This window comes from Mustela nivalis (genome assembly GCF_964662115.1).
Source record: "Mustela nivalis genome assembly, chromosome: 7".
In the NCBI taxonomy this organism is placed as follows: Eukaryota; Metazoa; Chordata; class Mammalia; order Carnivora; family Mustelidae; genus Mustela; species Mustela nivalis.
This window is the reverse complement of record NC_139026.1, coordinates 25,192,934-25,214,088: the sequence shown is the minus strand read 5'-3', so window position 1 is coordinate 25,214,088 and position 21,155 is coordinate 25,192,934. Positions and strand designations below refer to the sequence as shown.

Here is a 21,155-nt window from a genome sequence, read left to right as displayed (position 1 = left end):
CCAAAATGAAGTTTAAAATATATATACGCATAGATAACCTAATACTCTGAAGTTCCCTTCTGGCCGACTCTTCTGCCATCTGTGAAGCCCGCAATTTCTCTTCACACTGATCCTTTTCAGATTGCCTCCAGACATCATGTTCCACTTTCATTTTCTCTAAATCCGCTAATCTGTTCTCAAGTTCTATCCTAAAACAACAGATGATAATTATGTTACAAGAACTACAATGAGGATGCTATGACAGCAAAATGTTTTCATTTGCAAGGAGACTGAACACAAAATAAGGTAATTAAGTACTTACTTTTCATCTTGTAATACCACAAGTTTTTGATAACCTTCTTCCTTGGCAGCTTGTACTTTACGTATTAATTCACGATCCTTTTCTACTAGGAGAGCTTTGTGGTGTTCGACAGCTGATTTGAGAATTTCATTGTCTGACTGTAATCCTAATATTTTTTTAAGGAAAAAGATATGCTGTATTCAAAGTTATCAAGCTGAAAAATCATAACAGCAAGCATCCATCAGCTGGTAAGACAACTAAAAGACTGCAGAAATTTAAGTCTGGATATGTATTCTCAAAGATCTTTACGTTATTAGTAAGCCTTTTAAGAATGAAATAGACTAAAACTCAGTTAACTATTCTGTCATTTTATTTAGCATACATATATAAACACTTTAATAAAAGACTAGATATATTTACTCGCTTGACTCTTGAGAAGTGGGGGCATCAACCTAGGTGATATCCAAAGAGATATAAATATTTACTCCACTTCTAAAAGGGTTTTGTAATCTTAGCCCCAGAGACAGCATCATCATAAAGCTGGTTGAAAGTAGAGTGAATAAAATCATGGAACCCTTCAAAATCTATCATTCTAACAGAACTGTTGGATTACCAATAGAAATAAAAATTGGAAGGGCACCTGAGTGGCTCAGTCAGTTAAGTCAGGCAGGTGCCTTTGGCTCAGGTCATGATCCCAGGGTCCTAGGATCAAGCTCCACATCAGGTTCTCTGCTCAATGGGGAGTCTGCTTCTCCCTCTCTCTCTGCCTCCCAGCTCATGCTTTTGCTCTCACTCTCTATCTCAAATAAATAAAATCTTAAAAAAAAAAAAAACAAAAAGAAATAGAAATTCGAAACTTTCAAGTTTATCCAACGAATTCACAAATTTTCCTTACATTGATATGTCAAGTATTTTGCCGATGGAATAACTAAGACAAATTCATATGTAACACAAAATTTTAAAAGAATGCATAACTAGATCACAAACACTTTACATCCCTTGAAAAATTACTCCCTAAATTCTATAGAAATTCATGAATCAACATCAAGTAGAGATTAATGATACAAACACTAATTCATCATAAGCTCTGCCTAAAGCCACAGAGGCCAGTTCAGCTAAAGACCAACTTGAGAACAGTTATAGGCCAAAAACAGCTGATTTAAACACCCTTTAAAAACAAATGAGGCTCAGTAACTAGCCTAGTGTCTACGTAAAAACAAAAATTGGGCCTACGATCTACCTATCTTCCTTATGTTATTATTTTTTTTTAAAGATTTTATTTATTTGTCAGGAATAGAGAGAGAGAGCACAAGCAGGGCAGGCGACAGGCAGAAGGAGAAACCACCCAGATGTCCCTCTTCCTTATGTTCTTAAAATGGTCTCACATCACTAAAATGGTCTGGGACTAATAATCACATGATCTAAACAGATTCACAACTATAAACCCAGAAAGTATGGAATCCCATTTGGAAAGTTTCACTTAATTTATGTGTTAATCAAATAACTGTATAAACATAAGACTGATTTTTTTAAGAGATACAACGCAAAATGAACATTCAACATAAATAAAAAACAATCCATATGTGCTCTAAGATTAAAATTCAGTTAGGCTCAAAAATAAAAATTTAGTTTGATCTATATTAATAATTTGTTTCTATGCAAAAAGAATAGTAAAAAGCATGGGAAATCATATATTACCATCCAGTTCACTTTGAATCTTATTTCTTTCTCTTTCTAGCTCACTCTTAGCTCTTGCTGCCTCCAGTTTGATGTCTGTTATTTCTAGTTTGTTTGAATGTTTAAGTTCTTTTACCTGTTGATAATTAGAAATTGAAATTACTATAGGTCATTTTCTTGCCATTAGCTGCTTACCCAAAAACATCAGTAGAAATGAGAAAATGTTTTGGAAAGCAGAGTACACAGTATAAGCACCTTCCAAGAGGGAAGGTGCTTCAGGGCTTTGAACAGTATCTGGTACCAAGAAAACAGAATTTCCTAACAGAATCGAGTTATTTCTTTACAATATCAGGCTGGGGTCACCTGGCTTAATCTTGCCTTAAAAGGCTTACCTAAAAGTACCTAAAATCCAAGTCAATGACCGGCTCATCTTCAAAGAAAAAAACCAAAAACCTCCTTTTAATAAAAGTGCTGGTGCCAAGAAGGCATTCTAGGTAGAAGGAACAGCACATAAAATGTTATAAAGGTATAATGTCACAACAGTATCCTTGCAAGAAAGCAACAAGCTATGCGTTCACGCAGAGGAAGGCATGCAATCAATCTGTGAAGTGGCGGGGAATAAACATTATCTGCTGCACAAAAGGGCCGCGTAGCCTGTTAGCTACTGAAGGTGACACAGTCAACTTTGTTTCAGAAAATTAACTCTAATTGCAAATTAAGATTGAGAAAATGAAAGTAAAGATGCCAATTAGAAGGCAAAGGATTGACAAAGTGGGCAAGAAGGAAGAATCAGCTGAATTTGGTGTGCGTGCGTGTGTGTGTGTGTGTGTGTGTGTATGTGTGGATGTGGTGGTAGTGGGAAGAATGAGTACAAAACATATAAATCTAATTTAAACTTTTACTGCCCAAATCTAATTCTCTGAAAAGCCCTGAGTGAAGAGAAATAATTGTCAGTATCTTCCATATGATTAACTAATCACATACCATTTTTAGATTTCTCTGAGACAACCCTTCTGAAAACGGAATGATTTTAGTTCATGAGTAGTATTCATTCATTGGATAAATATTTACTGAGTACCTATTATGTGCCCCAGTACAGTTTTAGGAGCTGGGGTTACAGAAGCAAACAAGAAAGCTTCATCCTTCCAGCTATCTGCACTGCCCTCTACTATTTTATATCCTTTCCCTTTCATAAGGTGCTTCTAAAGTTAGTCCTAGAGTTAATCCTATAACGAGGATTTAACCAATACAGATATAAAAATTTGATAAATCTGTACTCTGACACACTAATGCATAAAACTGTGAAATTAGAGGAGAAAACCACACATATATACAAATCAAATATGTAAGATGGTGGGAACAGGAGGGTAGAGGATCATATACTTCAGTGCAACAGAAATCTATATAAACTGAAGATGGGAGTTAGAAACAAATGAGAAAAAGCTTCTAGAGCCAAAGAGGGTAAGGATGAGAAATAGAAGTGTTTTACCAAAGGAGATTCCATCTATGAAAGGTCTTAAGAACACTGTAAGGAATGGTTTGGTCAACATTCTCACTTAAAGAAAAATAGAAAAGCAAGTACTGTGCTGCCTTTGTACTGCTAACCACATTTAAGATGCATGTTTTGCTTCCAAATAAACTTACAGATTTTTTAATGACACTACATAAAATGAATACATTGTGCTGACACCAGGTTTGCAATTTTAAACATTACTGAAAATAAGTCTCACAGAACAATGTTCAACTACATGAAAGCAGCTAAGAAATTTTATTTATTTTAACAACTTAAACTTTCTGTGGATTGGGCTCTACTACATTTTAATTTCATGGACAGACAGAATTAAAACTATAAATGTCTTAAAATTTTGAAGAAATATAACTATAATGAAAATCCAATTTCTATAACAAATGAAATTCTAACCTGCTATTATATACTAGCTGTAAAAGGTTAAGAATAACATAGCAGTTAATTAATAAGCCACACTGTAGCCTCTCTAAATATGAGGTGGAAAACTTTAGCCATCTTATTTTGCAAAAATTTCATTCATTTCAACAAGAACTATGAAATATATAAAAACCTATTTCTTCTGAGAAAATATTGTTCTACTAAATTGTAATTACTGAAACTGAAAGAACAGTAGACAGGAAGTCAAACAAGTGAAGTCTGACTTCAGGCCTACTTTTATTATTAAACTAGTGGTATACACTCAAAGTATTTATCCTTGCTGCATTTGAGTTTACTTATCTATGGATCTATAGGAGTTTCAGTTTTCCTTTAGTGCCACGTTTCTATAATCCTGAAATAATGAATGCACTTATAGTAATTTTTAACTTCTTAAAAATATATTAAAAGGATTAAAAATGAAAAACTTACATGAATTGTATTACTGAGCTATGACAAACAGTAGCACTTCCTATAAGTAATCTGAATCAAATCCCAACTAGTCACAATAAACTTTTCTTTCTGACCCTAGATCCCTGGTTCTTTACCTTTCTTGTGATCAGGCCTCAAAATTCCTAGGAAAACTAGAGATCATTTCCTAAACAAAATGTATAAGGTTACAATGTTACATATAATTTCAAGAGATACAGAGTCTTCTGAAGCTCCCCTGGGGCCAAGATGTCCTGTCTCTCTTGTTTTTTCTCACAATACATTTTCCATTTGAGCCTTCATGTTGCCAATTTGCTTTATGCTTTTGATGTAACAGAAGCTCTGTATCCAGAAAGTACTACCAGTACTAACTTTAAGAACCATAAAAAATGGCAGTATTAGGCATTTTACAAGGGTTCAGAATTTGTTAAAATTACACATACACTTATACACAGACATGCAAGAAAACATATGTAAGCAAGAAAGATAGAGTTGGATAACTGTATTATTCAAGAAGCTCTTGACACAGATTCCAAAGAGATAGTACTTAAACTCTGATCTTTTTTCAAAGGTCTGAAGGATGGTATGACCTCATTAATGTAGCTAATAAGGATAACTATGTGGGATGATTTCCTTAAACTGCATATTTTATTGGAGTTTTAAAGATCAAACACTTCCTGAGGAAACCAGAATTTATCTCATTGAATGTAAAATACCTTCAAGGTTGCCATTTTCAGGCCACCATTAGCAATACTTTTTAATACAAGACACTGAATCACACTGACATAATTCTGTTCAAAAACCTGACAAACATTTACAAAATTTGAATAACTTAGACAAATACACCCCAGGTGCTCCTTTGCATTGCAAACAACCATTTGCTAGAGTTGCAAAATATTGATGAAAATCTCAAGTTGCAAAGAAAACTGTGACAATCATGTTTGAAATATCATTTTAAAATTTATCCTTCCAATGAAATCTTTTTACATGCATGATTCCAAATGAAAACTTGGTTTGTCTAAAGCTGAAGGGTGGTTTTTAATATGCCATTTATATGCAAAAAACACAAGTGTGCCCTTAAAATTAGGAAACTCTTAGCAATATCAGAATTGGAAAAAAGGCATGGCAGAACTTCCTGAATTTACTTCTTTGTATATTCCATTTCTTTGTATACTCTACCACTGTAGGAACTCTATCTCAATATGTATACATTTGGATGTATAAAAAAATCTACTTAGGTTAATCAGGAAGCAATTAAATTATTAATTTATTTTACAATCTTAGTAGGCTGGATGAGTTCCTAGGGATGAGCCAGAATGATGTTTCATTTCATCTATGAGGAAACTTGCTTACAGTTCTACAGATTTATATAATGAGGAATGGAATTTATATAATGAGGAATGTCATAGGCTTAAAGTTCCATGTTCTTCATGTATATCTTTTTCTCCTTTAAGGATATCACTAGTGTAAAACTGTTGCTATTATGTTCATCATAGGCTACTATCTACTGCATTCAATACCATCTTTAATCTTAGAAAAATCCTGGAAGAAAAAGGCATTGTTCCCACTTAAAAGTTAAGCGAATTAGAAGTCACACAGGTAATGAGTGAGATAAATGAGTCAGGATCAAAAGATAGATTTATCTGATTCAAAGTCCATGAACTTTTCTATTGTACTTCACTACCCCCTCCAAAATGACAGTTTTTAATTTCTAAATACATTTTAGTCTCAACATAAAAGCTAGCCTAGAAAACACCTGAATTAAACTATTTCAACAATTAAAAATCTTCTTGCCTAATTTTCACATATTCTTTCTAGCATCAGCTATGTCTAATGAATTAAATACACTGGCTACAAAACCACTTCGTAAACTGTAAAGTAAAAAACTCAAACAAGAATTGTAAACGTCACTAGAGACAGAATCTACAAACATAAGAGTATGTGTTTGCCATGGAAAAAACTGGGTAGACTATCTCCCAAGGGTGGCATCTAATACATGCAGTATCATGGCTTATGGCCTTTTGGACACCGAAATCACCACTCTCAAGGCTGGACTCACATTAATAAAGTTTATAAAGACTGGTTTATAAAATCAGAGCTGTGAGAAAAAACTATAATGGAAAACAGAACACTCAAAGTCTGAAGGACCAGTGTGCATTCTCTCCCTGTAGACAAAATTACATGGGAAATTAAGTAACAGAAAGTTGTTTGGTGATCATATAATCAGAACAAATGGAATGAAATGAATTGATAGTTTCATGCCCACCATTTAAAACAGATTGATGAATTCCTTCCCACAATAAGAATTATCTCTTCAATGGGACAGAATTCATAGATTCTACTAAAACTCTCACTTCTATTATGAACACTGCCTAAGTTCTCTCAAGTAATTTCTTGGCCAAGTCATTTATGATGACTACATTACTCCTTTAGATAAGTTCACTTCTACTAGGCTATAGTAAGTTCCTTCTGGTCTGGGACCTCTTTTGTTTTTCAAGGTAATTTTACATAACTCTGCTCTGATGAAAAATAATTGATTTCACTGATTCAGAAACCACACTTATTTCTAAGATCTTGAAGATGCCCCCAAGTACTAACATTAATAATAGTTATTAATAATATTTGGGTAATTATCTACTAGACCTTATGCAAAGTGCTTTGTGCATAATATTGCATTTAATTTTGCCATAATCTATAAGGTATATATTAGTCTTGCATTATAAAGAAAAACACAAATTTTCAAGGAGAAAGTAAATTGCTCAAGGTCATACAGCTAGTAAGAAAAAGAAATGGAATTTGAATCTAGTCTGTCTTAACTCCAGAGAAGATATGATATTGTTATTCACTACAGTCTTCTAAAAAATATTTTCATCATTGCTCTCCTATTTCTGGTTATCAGATTCTTTATACATAAAGCATATGAGGGGAAAAACTGTAAGCTCCTGAGAAAAACCTAGTATATAAAAGACATGCAGGGGCGCCTGGGTGGCTCAGTGGGTTAAGCCGCTGCCTGTGGCACAGGTCATGATCTCAGGGCCCTGGGATTGAGTCCGGCATCGGGCTCTCTGCTCAGCAGGGAGCCTGCTTCCTCCTTCTCTCTGCCTGCCTCTCTGCCTACTTGTGATCTCTCTCTGTCAAATAAATAAATAAAATCTTTAAAAAAAATAAAAATAAAAAAAAAAATAAAAGACATGCAAACCATTATATATATTCTTTCAAAAATAACGTAAGAGCACCTGGGTGGCTGGGTTGGTTAAGTGGATGGCTCTTGACTTCAGCTCAGATCATGATCTTTGGGTCCTGGGCTCAAGCCCCATGTCAGGCTCAATGCTCAGTGGGGAGTCTACTTGAGATTCTCTCTCTTCCTCTGCCCCTTGCCCTCTCGTTCTGACACAGTCTGTGTCTTTCTGACACACTCTAATAAATAAATATTTTTTAAAAAAATAACTAAAAATAACATAAATGCAGACCCTGCTGCTATTATTAATTCACTCATTTAACAAGTATTTATAGAGTGCCTGTTCCAGGAGATGGAGATACAAGCTTATATTTGATTAAAGGAAAATGGGGTGGGAGAGAAAAGGAGAGACAAAAAATAAACAAATATAAATATACCAAATGCTGTTAAGAGCTATGAAGAAAAATAAAGCTGGTAAAAAAGACAGACAGTGAGGCAGAAGAGGGAAGATGGTATTTCACAAAGTGAAGACAAGGAAGGCCTCTCTGAGAATGCGATGTCTGAAAGAGGCAAGAAGGCAAACTACATGGATCTGAAGGAAGACCATGTCAGCAGGCAAGTGCGAAGGTCCTAGGACAGAAGTAAGAGTGAGAAGAAAGCCAGTAAGGCTGGAGCAAAGTGGACAGGAGGGAAAATGGACTGTGATGGCTCTAGAAAGACTGCAGAGGCAGATCATGCAGAGCTCTGAATAGGTAGAGAGTCAGGAGGTTACTGTAAAAATTGAACCTAGAGAAATCATGGCTTGGAGAAGAGTAGTCACAGTAAAAGTAGTAAAAATTAGTCAGATTTTACATGTATTTGGAAGGCAGAATGATAGGATTAAAAAAGATTTCAATATAGAGAAGTAAACAATTTCAATATAAAATTTGTCCTTATGCAGAATCAAGCACTCCAAAAAATGAAGTAGAAACATTAAAATGACTTACTTTACTGGTCAACGTATTTATTTCCCGCTCAGCTTTATGCAATTTACTGATTAGAACAGTATTTTGTTCAGTGCTTGATTGTAGTTCTTTTTCCAAACGTTCAGCCTGTAGTTTAGCTGACTGTTTTTCAGCCTTTTATTAAAAAATATTTTTAAATTTATTCATAATTTTATAATTATATAAAAAGAAACACTATTTATTTTTAAAATAAATTTGTGTGTGTGTGTGTGTGTGTGTGCCTGTGTTCCAAAATTCATTGTTTATGTACCTCACCCAGTGCTCCATGCAATACATGCCCTCCTTAATACCCATAACCAGGATCACCCAACCCTCCAACCCCCTTCCCTCCAAAACCCCCAGTTCGTTTCTCAGGGTCCACAGTCTCTCATGGACTCCTCCAATTTCCCCCAATTCACTTCTCTTCTCCATCTCCCCATGTCCTCCATGTTATTCCTTATGCTCCACAAGTAAGTCAAACCTTATGATAATTGACTCTCTCTGCTTGACTTAATATATGTATAATCATACTACCCCAAATTATTCAAAACCTCAATAATATTAACATGCACCAAAGCAACAAGAGTTTTCTCAAAGTAATTGGTAGAATTCAAATGAAAGATATTTGATCCAGGAAATATACAACAACAGTCTCTGGAGAAATGACGTATCGATAGCCACCAACAAAATAAAACATATACTTCTCTCATGAAAGAGAGTACCTAATGTACTCACTTGATACCGATTTACTCTTATTGTTGACACAATTCAAACAAACATTTTGGGGGGGTTTCAATGCATAACAGAAATATAAAAGCATAATAGAAAGTAGAAGAAAGGGTTCATTTGTAATAGTGAGAACTAAAAATCTGAAAATCAAAGTAGATTAACAAATAAAAACACGAGATTTAAAAATTCACAATCCTCAACTAATCTGGAGACTCTGGAAGTACGAACAAAGAGCTCCACAGCTCTTGAACCCATCATATCATAAAGATTCTTAAATCTGTAAATTGTCAAGAAAATTTCTGGTTGATAACACTCATAGTACTCTTTCATTAGAAAGTGAAAACTAAATGCTTTTTAAAAATAAATTTCAACTCAAAATAGTTAAAATTAAGACATTTGAAATTTAAGAATAAGCTTCACAGTTTTATAAGATCTCATTTCCTACATATCTTAAATATGACAAGAGTATATTCAACAAATAATTCAGGAAAAAACTGTTTTCCTCACATATAAAATGATACTCTTTGGGCACAATGACAGCCAGAAAAATCTAAGAAAGAAATGCTTCTCTTCATTTCATCTGACAAATGATAAAATTAACTACAGGCTCTTTTGAAAATGTCACAAATGAACCTCCCATCTTTTGTAATCATTCAACTTGTCCTGAAAATCATCATTCTAAATGACCTGAATGAAAGCTCTGCATTGGGATCATATGCTATATTCAATTGCAATCATCCCACTTATTCTGTCACTATAAATACATTAAGGATGGAAGGGTAGCAACATAAGAGTACCATTCTGAATTGCCTCATGTCTAAGGTCCAACGATAGAACTTTAGTTCAGGAAACCAGCAAATACTGTCAGAGGCTTCATCCAAAAAATAAAAAGGTGACTTCTACTCTTCAAAACATATCAATGTGCTCCCTGTACCCACTTTGTTGGCAGCAAATAAATAAATAAATATTTTGCTAGGTGCCCACTAATTTCTCTACAACTCTAATCATTTCACAACTATTCTAACACACACATGTGCTCTCTCGCTCTCTTTCTGGATTGCTCAAAATAAATAAAAACAATTCAACTGGTATTATCCATTACATCTTAGACACTAAGAACTATGAAAAGTAAGCACACCTAAACAAGATAGTTAAGGGATGCAGAATATGCCACAGTGGCATAAAAATTATTTTGAACTGAAGGCATTTAATAATCAACAGACACAGGAAAAGGTTCTTCCCTGAACTCGTCTTAGCTGCCGAAAAGCAGAGCCTCCAAAAAGAATTATAAATCCCCTCCCCTGGGGTTTCATAGCCAGTGAAGACTGACTCCTATCAAGGGAGAAATCAGTACAAGGATAAGAAATCACCTACACATTGTCCCAAAACTGTCATCTCTCCCACCTATTTTCCTAAAGGCTCGTTTGTCTTTCCTAAAAGTCATTTGTGTTCCTATAAGTGCCCTTTCTCCCCCTTCCTTTCCCTAGTAAGCTGGTATGTAAGCCCCAAATTCTAACTACCACGTGGAGCGACATTATTCTGTGAACTCCTGTATACATATTTGAATAAATATTTTTTCTCTTGTTAATCTGTCTTTTGTCAGTTTAATTCACAACCTCCAACCTGTGAACGTAGGCAGATGAAGAAAAAGCTTTTCCTCTTCAACAATAGAAACCAAGAATTTTCAGAGAATACCTCTAGGCGTATCAGCCTACCTCTGCCAGCTCTCATCTTTCTCTAATGAACTCAAAGAACTATTTCACTGAAGACTTATATACATTAGCACCAAGTTGAATTGTATTGCTCTGGCAAGAAGCTGTCTTAAGATATAAAAGTATGGTATTTTTATTTATACAGGACTTAGGATTTTAATATCTTGAATTCCACATAAGGAAATAACTATTTAGGAAGAAACTGTTTTTCTGGTTTGAGAGGACTTTCCTCCTCAGAAATTCAAATTTTAAAAATTTGGCATATTCTACTTTCCAGTATTTCAAGAGTTAATTCATTTCAACTAGATGTCTTGACTCCCAAAGAATAAATAATCCCTTTGTAAATGTGGTAGCATAGCTATTGCTTATGAATCAATAGCTTTCTTCTTTACAAAAAGAATATATACTCTTGGGACTCTACAAATGCGTCAGCATTAGACTGGTAAGCATACATTTATGCTCTAAAAATCAAAGGCTTGTCAATTGCACTTTTAAAAAAGCATGCCATACTCTACCGGGAAGCAATTAAAATCTTACCTCCAGGGATCTGACTGTAGCCTGCATCTCAGCCAACTGCCGCACCTGAATTCTTTGGACATTTTCTACCTGAGCACCAGAATTCTCTTTTTCAGCCCTTAATTCTGCTACTTCAGCCTCTAAACCTTTTACTTTCTGACACAAACGAAATTTCTCTTGAAGAAGATGCTCCGCTCGTTTGCGGTCTCCTGAGGGCTCAACCATAAACAGTTGATTATGTAGTTCTTCTTTATCTTTCCTCAGGCTTGCAATCTAATAATAATTTGAAAGAAAGCACAGAACCTTAAATTATTGAATTTTCAGTCATGAATAAGCTTTACAAGTCAATAAATTAAAATTTAAAATTACACAATATAAAAAAGAAAGCTCAGGTGGTGAAATCAAGTACAAAGGGAAAAAACCTAAAATATCACGTTCTTCATTCTGCACTCAGCATGACTCAAAGGTGAGGGCAAGGACCTTGGCCTATTTTTCTTCTATCTCCCCATGGTGTCTAGAACAGGGTTTCATCAATTGCTGACTAAAATTCAAAATTATAAATAATACTATAAAAACAATTAAAAATGTGTCAAGTATTTTATAATTCATCAGAACATTAAGGGGTTTATGCAAGATCAGTATGCTGATTGTAGGGCGCCTGGGTGGCTCAGTCATTAAGCTCCTGCCATCGGCTTAGGTCATGATCCCAGGGCCCTGGGATCAAGCCCCATTCGGGCTCCCTGCTCCACGAGAAGCCCGTTTTTCCCTGTCCCACTCCCCCTGCCTATGTTCCCTCTCTTGCTGTCTCTGTCAAATAAACAAATTAAAAAATCTTTGAAAAAAATATGCTGACTGCTAAGCTTTTCCACAAGTGACAATAATTCTTGGGCTATATCTATACTAATAAAATTGTCTATTCCAAGTCACTTAATTCACAAAAAAGCTGCTTGTCTGTGTAAATAACTACAAATGTGACTGATGAGAGTTTTTAAATGATAGCTGGGAGTTTATTAAAATCCTAGTTGCACTAATGGCCTCATTCTTACTTCTTACATTCAAGAAAGAAGTAAAAATCATTACCAGGGTATGTGGAAATCACAGGGGAACCTGATGAGCAAAAACACTAAAGACTTTCTCATTTGTGCCAACCACCACTGCCAGATCCCAGAAGCCTCTGAATCCACTAGTTTCAAATTGCTTCCTAACCTCAGGGACACTCTAGAGAACCCTAGCCTCCAGGAATGAGAGGGCTAAGTTATCACGGTAAAACTCATTCTTTCCTGATCCCCCACTACTCACCCACCACCACATCTCAGCTAATCAGAGCAGCTCCTCTTGTTAAGTCTCTTTCTACATATGGGGTCTCTTCATATGATTCAACTAAAGGATTCAGCTGATTGAAGAAAAAAATAAGAAAAACGAACGAAAAAGCCACTGCTCTTAACAACTAGCCAGGATGATCTTAGAAGGATCACTCTAAGCCAAAAGGACCCCATGCTCTGCAACCTAGGCAAAAGTGACCCAAGAGATGATTGATGGCTCACGTTGCTATAAATGAATCTAAGAAGGGTGAGACCTCCACCCCAGCACAGAATCTGTTTTCCTCATCTATAAAATGAGAGTTTAGACTGGAAGCCCTCAAAAATCACTTTCAGTTTTAAAATCCAGTGATTCCAATTTGGTTTCAGACATGTTGAAATAAAGATGTCAATGGGAAATGCAGGTAGAGATATCTACCAGGCAAATATCATTTTTTTTCCAGAAAATAAAGTTCATTGTAGAAGGCAGCTATAAAAGTCAGTATCAAGCGCAGCTAATTAGTGTCTCTCTCCTATTTTTCCTGCCATTCTTTACATGACAACATTAGCCTCAGGTTTGGTCCCTGACTACATTTTCCCCCACTCCACATTCTCTTTTCTTCAGCTAGTGGTGTAACTTTGTGCAAGTTACTTTTTCACTGTGGCACCAATTAAAATGAAGGTCTTGGGCTGGATATCTTTAAAATACCACTTAGCTTTTTGCATGGGGTATCTCAAACACAGTCTTAATGTGCTATATGAGAGGTGTGGTGGCTCATCTACGTCAGGAGTCCATGTGTAACTCAAGTTCAGACAACAGTGCCCTTTACTAAGTATGATGGACCAAGTGCTGAGCTAAGTACACTAGACATATAATTTCATTTACTAACAATCATTTCTCTTGTCCTCTTCATTTTACATATGGGGTCAGACAGCTAATGTTCTGGATTAGCATGTTTCCTACATTATTGCTCTCTCCAGTAGTTTTGAGAGCAACCTATGGGACAGCCGAAGTGGTAGCTGAAACTATGGTCAGAGCTGGCTAACAGCATAGTGAAGGTTAGATCCCACATTCATAACTCCCAACTAGAGCTCACTATCAAAGCATTCCTACAAAATCTGGTGATTGCTGCCTTCTGAATCTCGATTTGTTTGCTCATTCATGTAACAAATATTGACTGAGTACTTACTATGTACCCAGCACTGTTCTAGGTAGTAAAGATACGCTACAGAACCAAGCAGACAGACAAACAATCACAAAATCTGTGCATTCCAAGAACTTCTATTTAACCACTACTATGACATTGCTCTCGTCCGGGTCATCAGGACACAGATCTTAGACACATCCTCAGCCCTTCCTCTTCCTCTACTCTCAGTCAGATTCACAAGCAATCTTCCTTGATACCCGTAATTTGTTGTACTCTCAATCCTTGCTCTAAATTTCCCAAAGGCTTTGTCTGAATTTCCATTTTATGACATTTTTTTCAAATGTGCCTATATTACAGTTACCTCTACATTTACTTTATTCTCTTCTAGAATATAAGCTTACTTGACAGGAAATATGTTGTATTGAAATACATATGAAATATGGTGTATTTTACTTTTAAAAGATCATTGAAGTAAAGGAAACAACAGAAACAAGAAACAAATCCACAACTAGGAATAATTGTTATCTTCTTTCCAAAGGATGGCTGTACCATTCTAACGCCCCAGGCACACAAAAGGAGAAAGTGGTATATGCAGTTGCTCCATCCATCTCTGCTTTTATTATCTTTAGGACACAGCATAGAGAAATGGTTAAGAGTACAGGCTCTGGAATCAAACAGCCTAAGTTTTTGTTGTTGTTGTTTTTAATACTTTAAAGATATTTCTCTACTCTCTTCCGGTTTATATTATTTCCAAAAGGAAGTCTGTTTTCAAACGCAGAAAATACTTTTTTTTTTTTTTTAACCTTTAAGATTTATTTGAGAGATTGAGAGAGAGAGCATATGCACAAGCAAGAGGGGCAGAGGAAGAGGGACAGAGAACCTCAAGCAGACTCCAGCTATGGCTGGAGGCCACCACGGGCTCTAACTCATGACCTTGAGATCACATCATGAGCCAAAACCAAGAGTTGGACACTTAACCAACTCCGTTACCCAGGCACCCGTATTTTTTTTTTAAATTAACCATATTTTTCGATGATGGTAAATTCATATTCAATTGTACATCCCTCCTCTTCTATTTTCTGAAAGATACTGCACAGAACTGGTTTTCATTCCTCTTTAAACACTTCATAGAATTCTCCAGTGACACCATTCTTTTGCTGAGTTTTTCAATATGAAGTCAGTTTTCTTAATAGATATATAATATTCACATGATTTACTTCATATGGGGTGAGTTATGGTAGTATTTGCCTGTTGATCCATTTCATCTATGTTTGACAAATTTATTTGGTAGAGCTGTTCACCAGATTAGCTTTTTACCTTTTTGGTGTCTGCAAGATCTGTGGTGATATTGTTTTATTCCCGATATAGGCAATCTGTCTCTTCCCTCTTTTTTGGCAATCCTGCTAGAGGTTTGTCAATTTTATTAATCTTTTCAAAGAATAGCTCTTTGCTTCACTGATTTTCTCTACTGCTTTTGTTTTCAATTTCACTGTTTCTGCTCTCATCTTTCTTATTTCCTTCCCTCTTCTTAGTGTTTATTTTGATCCTATTTTTCTAGGTTCTTTAGGTAGAAGCTTAGATTACGGATTCGATCTATTTTTCTCTTTTCTAATGAATATATTTAGTGCTATTTCTGTGGTTAGAGAACTCACTCTGCATAATCTCAATTTTTTAAATCTGTAGAGTTTGTTTCTGGCCTAGGATACAGCCTGTTTGGGTGTATATTCAGTAGCCACTTGAAAAAAATGAGTTCAGGTGCTCTTGTTGGGTAGAGTGTTCTATAAATGTCGGTTAGATTCTTCTGGTTAATGGTGTTTTTGAGTTCTAGATTCTTCCTGATTTTCTAATTTTTCTATCAATTGTTGAAACATGGGTGCCAAATCTCCAACAATAATTAAATATTGCTCCTTGTAGTTGTATCAGTTTTTGCTTAACATATGTTACAGTTCTGTTTGGTTCAAACACATTTAGTATTCCTGTCCTCATGATGGACTGACATTTTTTATCATTATGTTATCTTCTACCTCTGGTATTTTTCTTTGCTCTGAAGTCTACTTTATCCACTATTAATATAGCCATTTCTACTTCTTTTAACTAATATTTGAATATTTACAAGACATACCTCTTTCTACCCTTTTACTTACTAACTATACATATTATATTTGAAGATTTCCATAAACAGCATACAGTTGGGTCTTTTGTTTTTAAAATCAACTCTATAGGGACACCTCGGTGGCTCAGTTGGTTAAGCCACTGCCTTCGGCTCAGGTCATGATCCCTGGGTACTGGGAACGAGTCCCGCATCAGGCTCCTTGCTTGGCAGAGAGCCTGCTTCTCTCTCTGCCTCTGCATGCCACTCTGCCAGCTTGTGCTCTCTCTCTGACAAATAAATGAATAAATAAAATCTTTTAAAAAAACATAAATAAAATCAATGTTGCAGGGATATCTGGGTGTCTCAGTGAATTAAATGTTCAACTCCTGATTTTGGCTCAGGTCATGATCTCATGGTCATGGGATCAAGCCCTGTGTCAGGGACTCTCTTCCTCTCCCTCTACCTCTCCCCATTTGCGCTCTCTCTCTCTCTCTAAACAAAATCTTTAAAAAACAAATTAGTAAAATCAACTCTGCAAATCTCTTTGTTCTATTTGTACCATTTACCTTTATTATGACTATGAATATGTTATGGTTTTAAGTTTTTCATTTCTTTTCCTATTTCCTGTTCTAAGATTTTTTTTTTCCTGCCTTCCTATGGTCTCCATAAACATTTTTTTTTTAGGATTCCATTTTGATTTACTCATAATGTCCTGAGTATATCTCTTTGTATAACTTTCTTAGTTACTGCTCTGGACGTTATACATACATACCTTGTCACAGTCTACTGGTTTCATTTTACCAGCTCAAGTGGTAGTTAAAAACTTTACCTCTTTTTACATCTTTTTGCCCTTGTTTATGATCGTCTTAATTACTTCCACTATATACATTTAAAACTACATCAGACAGCATTATGTTTGCTTTAACCATCAAACAAAATTTAGAAAAGTCATTCAGGAAAGGAGTATCTATTGTATACACCCAGAGTTCTGATTGTGTTCTTTTAGACTTCTTGATATTTTGAGGTTCATTCTTTTACTGTTTTCTTTCTGTATAGAGAATTTCCCACAGGCATTCTTTTGAAACTATTGGTAAGAGATTGTCTTAGTTTTCCTTATTCTAAGAATATCTCGATTTACTTTTCATTCCTGAAGGACATTTTTGCTGGATAATTAGGAGTTGATACTTCTTTCCTTTTAGCATTTAATAATGTCACGGCACTTTGTTCTGGCCTCTATGGTTTCTGATGAGAAATGTCTTGGAATTGTTTTCCCCCATAAGCATCATACTTCTCACTGCTTTCAAGATCTTTTTCCCTATAGTTTTTATAAATTTGAGTATGATCTTTCTCAGGTAAATTACTTTCATTTTATCCTATTTTGCTATTCACTCAGCTTCTTGAATCTATGTTTGGGTCTATCATATATGGGGAGTTTTCAGCCTATATTTCATTAAGTACTTTTTCAAGACTGTCCTCTCTTTTCCTTTCAAAAACAAAAATCTTTGATCTTTCAAGATGATCCACAGGTACCTTTGACTCTCTGTGCTCATTTCTTTTTTTAATGCATTTTCTGTAGCTTGTTAAGATTGGGTAATTTCTAATGTTCTATCTTGAAGTTCACAGAGTCTTTCCTCTATCCCCTCTCTTCTGTTGTTAAGCCCAACAACTGAGGGTTTGTTTTTCGTTCTGTCTTGGGGAGCGGGGTTTCAATGATGAACATATTTTACAGTTCTAAAATTTTTATTTGGTTCTTTACACTATTTCTTTGCTAAAACTCTTAATTTTTCCATTTGTTTCATGTTTGTAATTGTATATTAAAACATTTTTACCATGGCTGATTTGAAATCTTTGCCAGATAATTCTAATATTACTGTCATCTCAGTGTTAGCATCTATTGCCTTTTTTCATTTAGTTTGATATTTTACTTCAAATTTTTATTTAAATTCTAGTTAACCTGTATGGTAAAACCAATTTCAGGTGTAGAATTTAGTGATTCATCACTTACATGTAAGACTTGGTACTCATCACAATAAGTGCCCTCCTTAATGCCCATCACCCATTTAGCCCATGCCCCGTCCATCTCCTTCCACCACCTCTCAGTTTGTTCTCTACAGGTAAGTGTCTTTTGCTTCCCCATCTCTCTTTTCACCCCTTCCCCTATGTTCATCTGTTTTGCTTCTTAAATTCCACATGAGTGAAATCATATAATTGTCTTTCTCTGACTTATTTCACTTAGCCTAATACACTCTAGCTCCAACCACATATTGCAAATGGCAAGATACTATTTTTGATGGGTAATATTCCATTACACACACACACACACACACACACACACACCATACATCTTCTTTATCCATTCATTGGTCAGTGGACATTTGGGCTCTCTCCATAGTTTGGCTATTATTGATAATCTTAACAACAGAGTGCATGTGGCCCTCCAAATCAGTATTTTTGTGTCCTTCAGGTAAATACCTAGTAGTACAATTGCTGGGTCACAGGGTAGTTCTACTGTTAACTTTTTGAGGAACCTCCATACTGTTTTCCAAAGTGATTGTACCAGTCTGCATTCTCATCAACAGCGCAAGAGGGTTCCCCTTTCTCCAAACCTCGCCAACACCTGTTACTTCTTGTGTTAATTTCAGCCATTCTGATAGGTGTGAGGTGGTATCTCATTATGGTTTTGATTTGTACCTCCCTAATGAGGAGTGATGTTGAGCATCTTTTTATGTGTCTATTTGCCATCTGGATGCTTTCTTTGGAAAAATGTCTGTTCACTTCTTAGCTGGACTATTTATCATTTAGGTATTGAGTTTGTAAGTTCCCTACAGATTTTCGACACAACTCTTTATCAGATATGTCATTTGCAAATATCTTCTCCCATTTCATAGGTTGTCTTTTAGTTTTGAGATCTTTCAGGTTCTCAGTACGTCAACTGATTTTCTACTGAAATTTAAACTTTTGGGGTATTGTATTAGGAGACTCTGGATCTTATCTAAAGTTTATTTTAGTTGGCTTTTTAGGACATGGCTCTGCCAGGGAAAGGATGGTGTCATCACCTCATTACTACCAGGCAGAGGTAGTAGTATGGATTCCCCACCTTAGCTCTAGGACACCCAGGATGGGACAGGCTTCTCATGACACCAAGCTGGGTAGAAGTAGGAGTTCCACCATCCTACATTGTTGGTGGGAATGCAAGCTGGTGTAGCCACTCTGGAAAATAGCATGGAGGTTTCTCAAAAAATTGAAAAGAGAACTACCCTACAACCCAACAATTGCCCTACTGGGCATTTATCCTAAAGATACAAATATAGTGATCTGAAGGGGCACCTGCTCCCCAAGGTTTATAGCAGCAATGTCCACAATAGCCAAACTATGGAAAAAGCCTAGAAGTCCATCAACAGATGAATGGATAAAGAAGATGTGGGGGGTGTGTCTGTGTGTGTGTATACACATATACACAATGAAATAACATGCAGCCATCAAAAAATGTGAAATCTTGCCAATGACATGGATAGAACAAGAAGGTATTATGCTAAGTGAAATAAGTCAATCAGGAAAGACAATTATTCAATGATGCCACAGATATGAGAAATTTGAGAAACAAGATGGAGGATCATAGGGGAAGGGAGGGAAAAATGAAACAAGACAAAGCCAGAAAGGGAGACTAACCATAAAGACCCTTAATCTTGGGGAAACAAGCTGAGGGTTGCTGGAGGGAAGGGGGATCGGAAGGATGAGGTGGCTGGGGGATGGACATTGAGGAGGGATGAGCTCTGGGGAGTGCTACGACTTGTGTAAGACTGATGAATCATGGAGAAAATATTTGCAAATGACATATCTGATAAAGGGCTAAGTATCCAAAATATACAATGCAGCTCCAAAACCCCACAAATAATTTAATTTAATTAAAAATGGGCAGAAGGCATGAACAGATATTTCTCCAAAGACATACAGACGGCCAACAGACACATGAAAAGATGCTCAACATCACGCATCATTAGGGAAATAAAAATCAAAACTACAATGAGATATCACCTCACACCTGTCAGAATAGCTAAAATAAAAAATGTAAGAACCAAGTGTTGGCAAGGATGTAGAAAAAAAGGAACCTTATTGCACTTTCAGTGGGAATGCAAACTGGTACAGCCACTGTGGAAAACAGTATGGAGGCTCCTCAAAAAGCTAAAAATAGAATTATCCTACAATCCAGTAATAGCATTACTGGGTATTTACCCAAAGAAAATGAAAACACTAATTTGAAAAGATATATGCAACCCTATGTTTACTGCAGCATTATTTACAACAGCCAAATTATGGAAGCAATCCAAGTGTCCACTGATAGATGAATGGATAAAGATAATAGGCTATGTATAAATACAATGAAGTATTACCCAGCCATAAAAAAGAATGAAATTTGCCATTTGCAGCAACATGGATGGATCTAATGCGTTTAATCTAAGTGAAATAAGTCAGAGAAAAACAAGTACCATATAAGTTCACTCATATGTGGAACTTAAGAAACAAAACAAATGAACAAAGAAAAGAGAGACAAAAAAAAATTCTTAACTATAGAGAACAAGCTGGTTATGAGAGGGGAGATGGGTGGGGAAATGGGTGAAAAAGGTAAAGTGGATTAAGAGACACTTCTGATGAGCACTAAGTAATGTACAGAACTGTTGAATCACTATACTGTACACCTAAAACTAAAACTAATAACAATGTATATTAATTATACTGGAATTTTTAAAAATCTTAATATTTTAAAAAAGTCTTTATGTTTTAGATCAGTTTTAGGTTTACATCAAAACTGCACAGAAAGTACAGAATTCCCATATGTGCCCAGCCTCGCCCTCTATCAGCATCATACACCAGAGGGGTAGATTTGTTATAACTCATGAACATACAGTAATGTATCATTATGACCAAGTCTATAGTTTACAGGTGGGTTCACTCCTGGTGTACATTCTATGGATATTAATGAATGTATCCTGACGTGCACCCACCACTTTAGTATCACACAGAGCAGTCAGTACTCTAAAAATCCTCTGGGCTCCACCTATTCATCCCTCCCTCTCCCCTAATCCCTACTAACCAGAGATATTTTTAATGTCTCCATAGTTCTGCCTTTTCCTATATGTCATGTCATTGGAATACTACAGTACATAGCCTTT

The 21,155-nt window shown here is 35.7% G+C and overlaps 1 protein-coding gene across 4 annotated transcripts in view; it reads right to left on the bottom strand.

Moving 5' to 3' along the window:
• The window catches only part of CEP83 (centrosomal protein 83), a 134,406-nt gene that overhangs the window by 38,293 nt on the left and 74,958 nt on the right, over positions 1-21,155 (bottom strand). For all 4 annotated transcript variants that reach the window (XR_014313911.1, XM_082739297.1, XM_082739296.1 and 1 more), the window contains exons 6-10: positions 11,468-11,719; positions 8,493-8,624; positions 1,979-2,093; positions 302-446; positions 39-188 (exon numbers count right to left, since the gene is read on the bottom strand). Coding sequence is in view for 3 of the 4 variants with exons in the window: in XM_082739297.1 (XP_082595423.1) it covers positions 39-188; positions 302-446; positions 1,979-2,093; positions 8,493-8,624; positions 11,468-11,719 (794 nt within the window). In the remaining variant the exon portion in view is untranslated. The remainder of the gene's footprint in view (positions 1-38; positions 189-301; positions 447-1,978; positions 2,094-8,492; positions 8,625-11,467; positions 11,720-21,155) is intronic.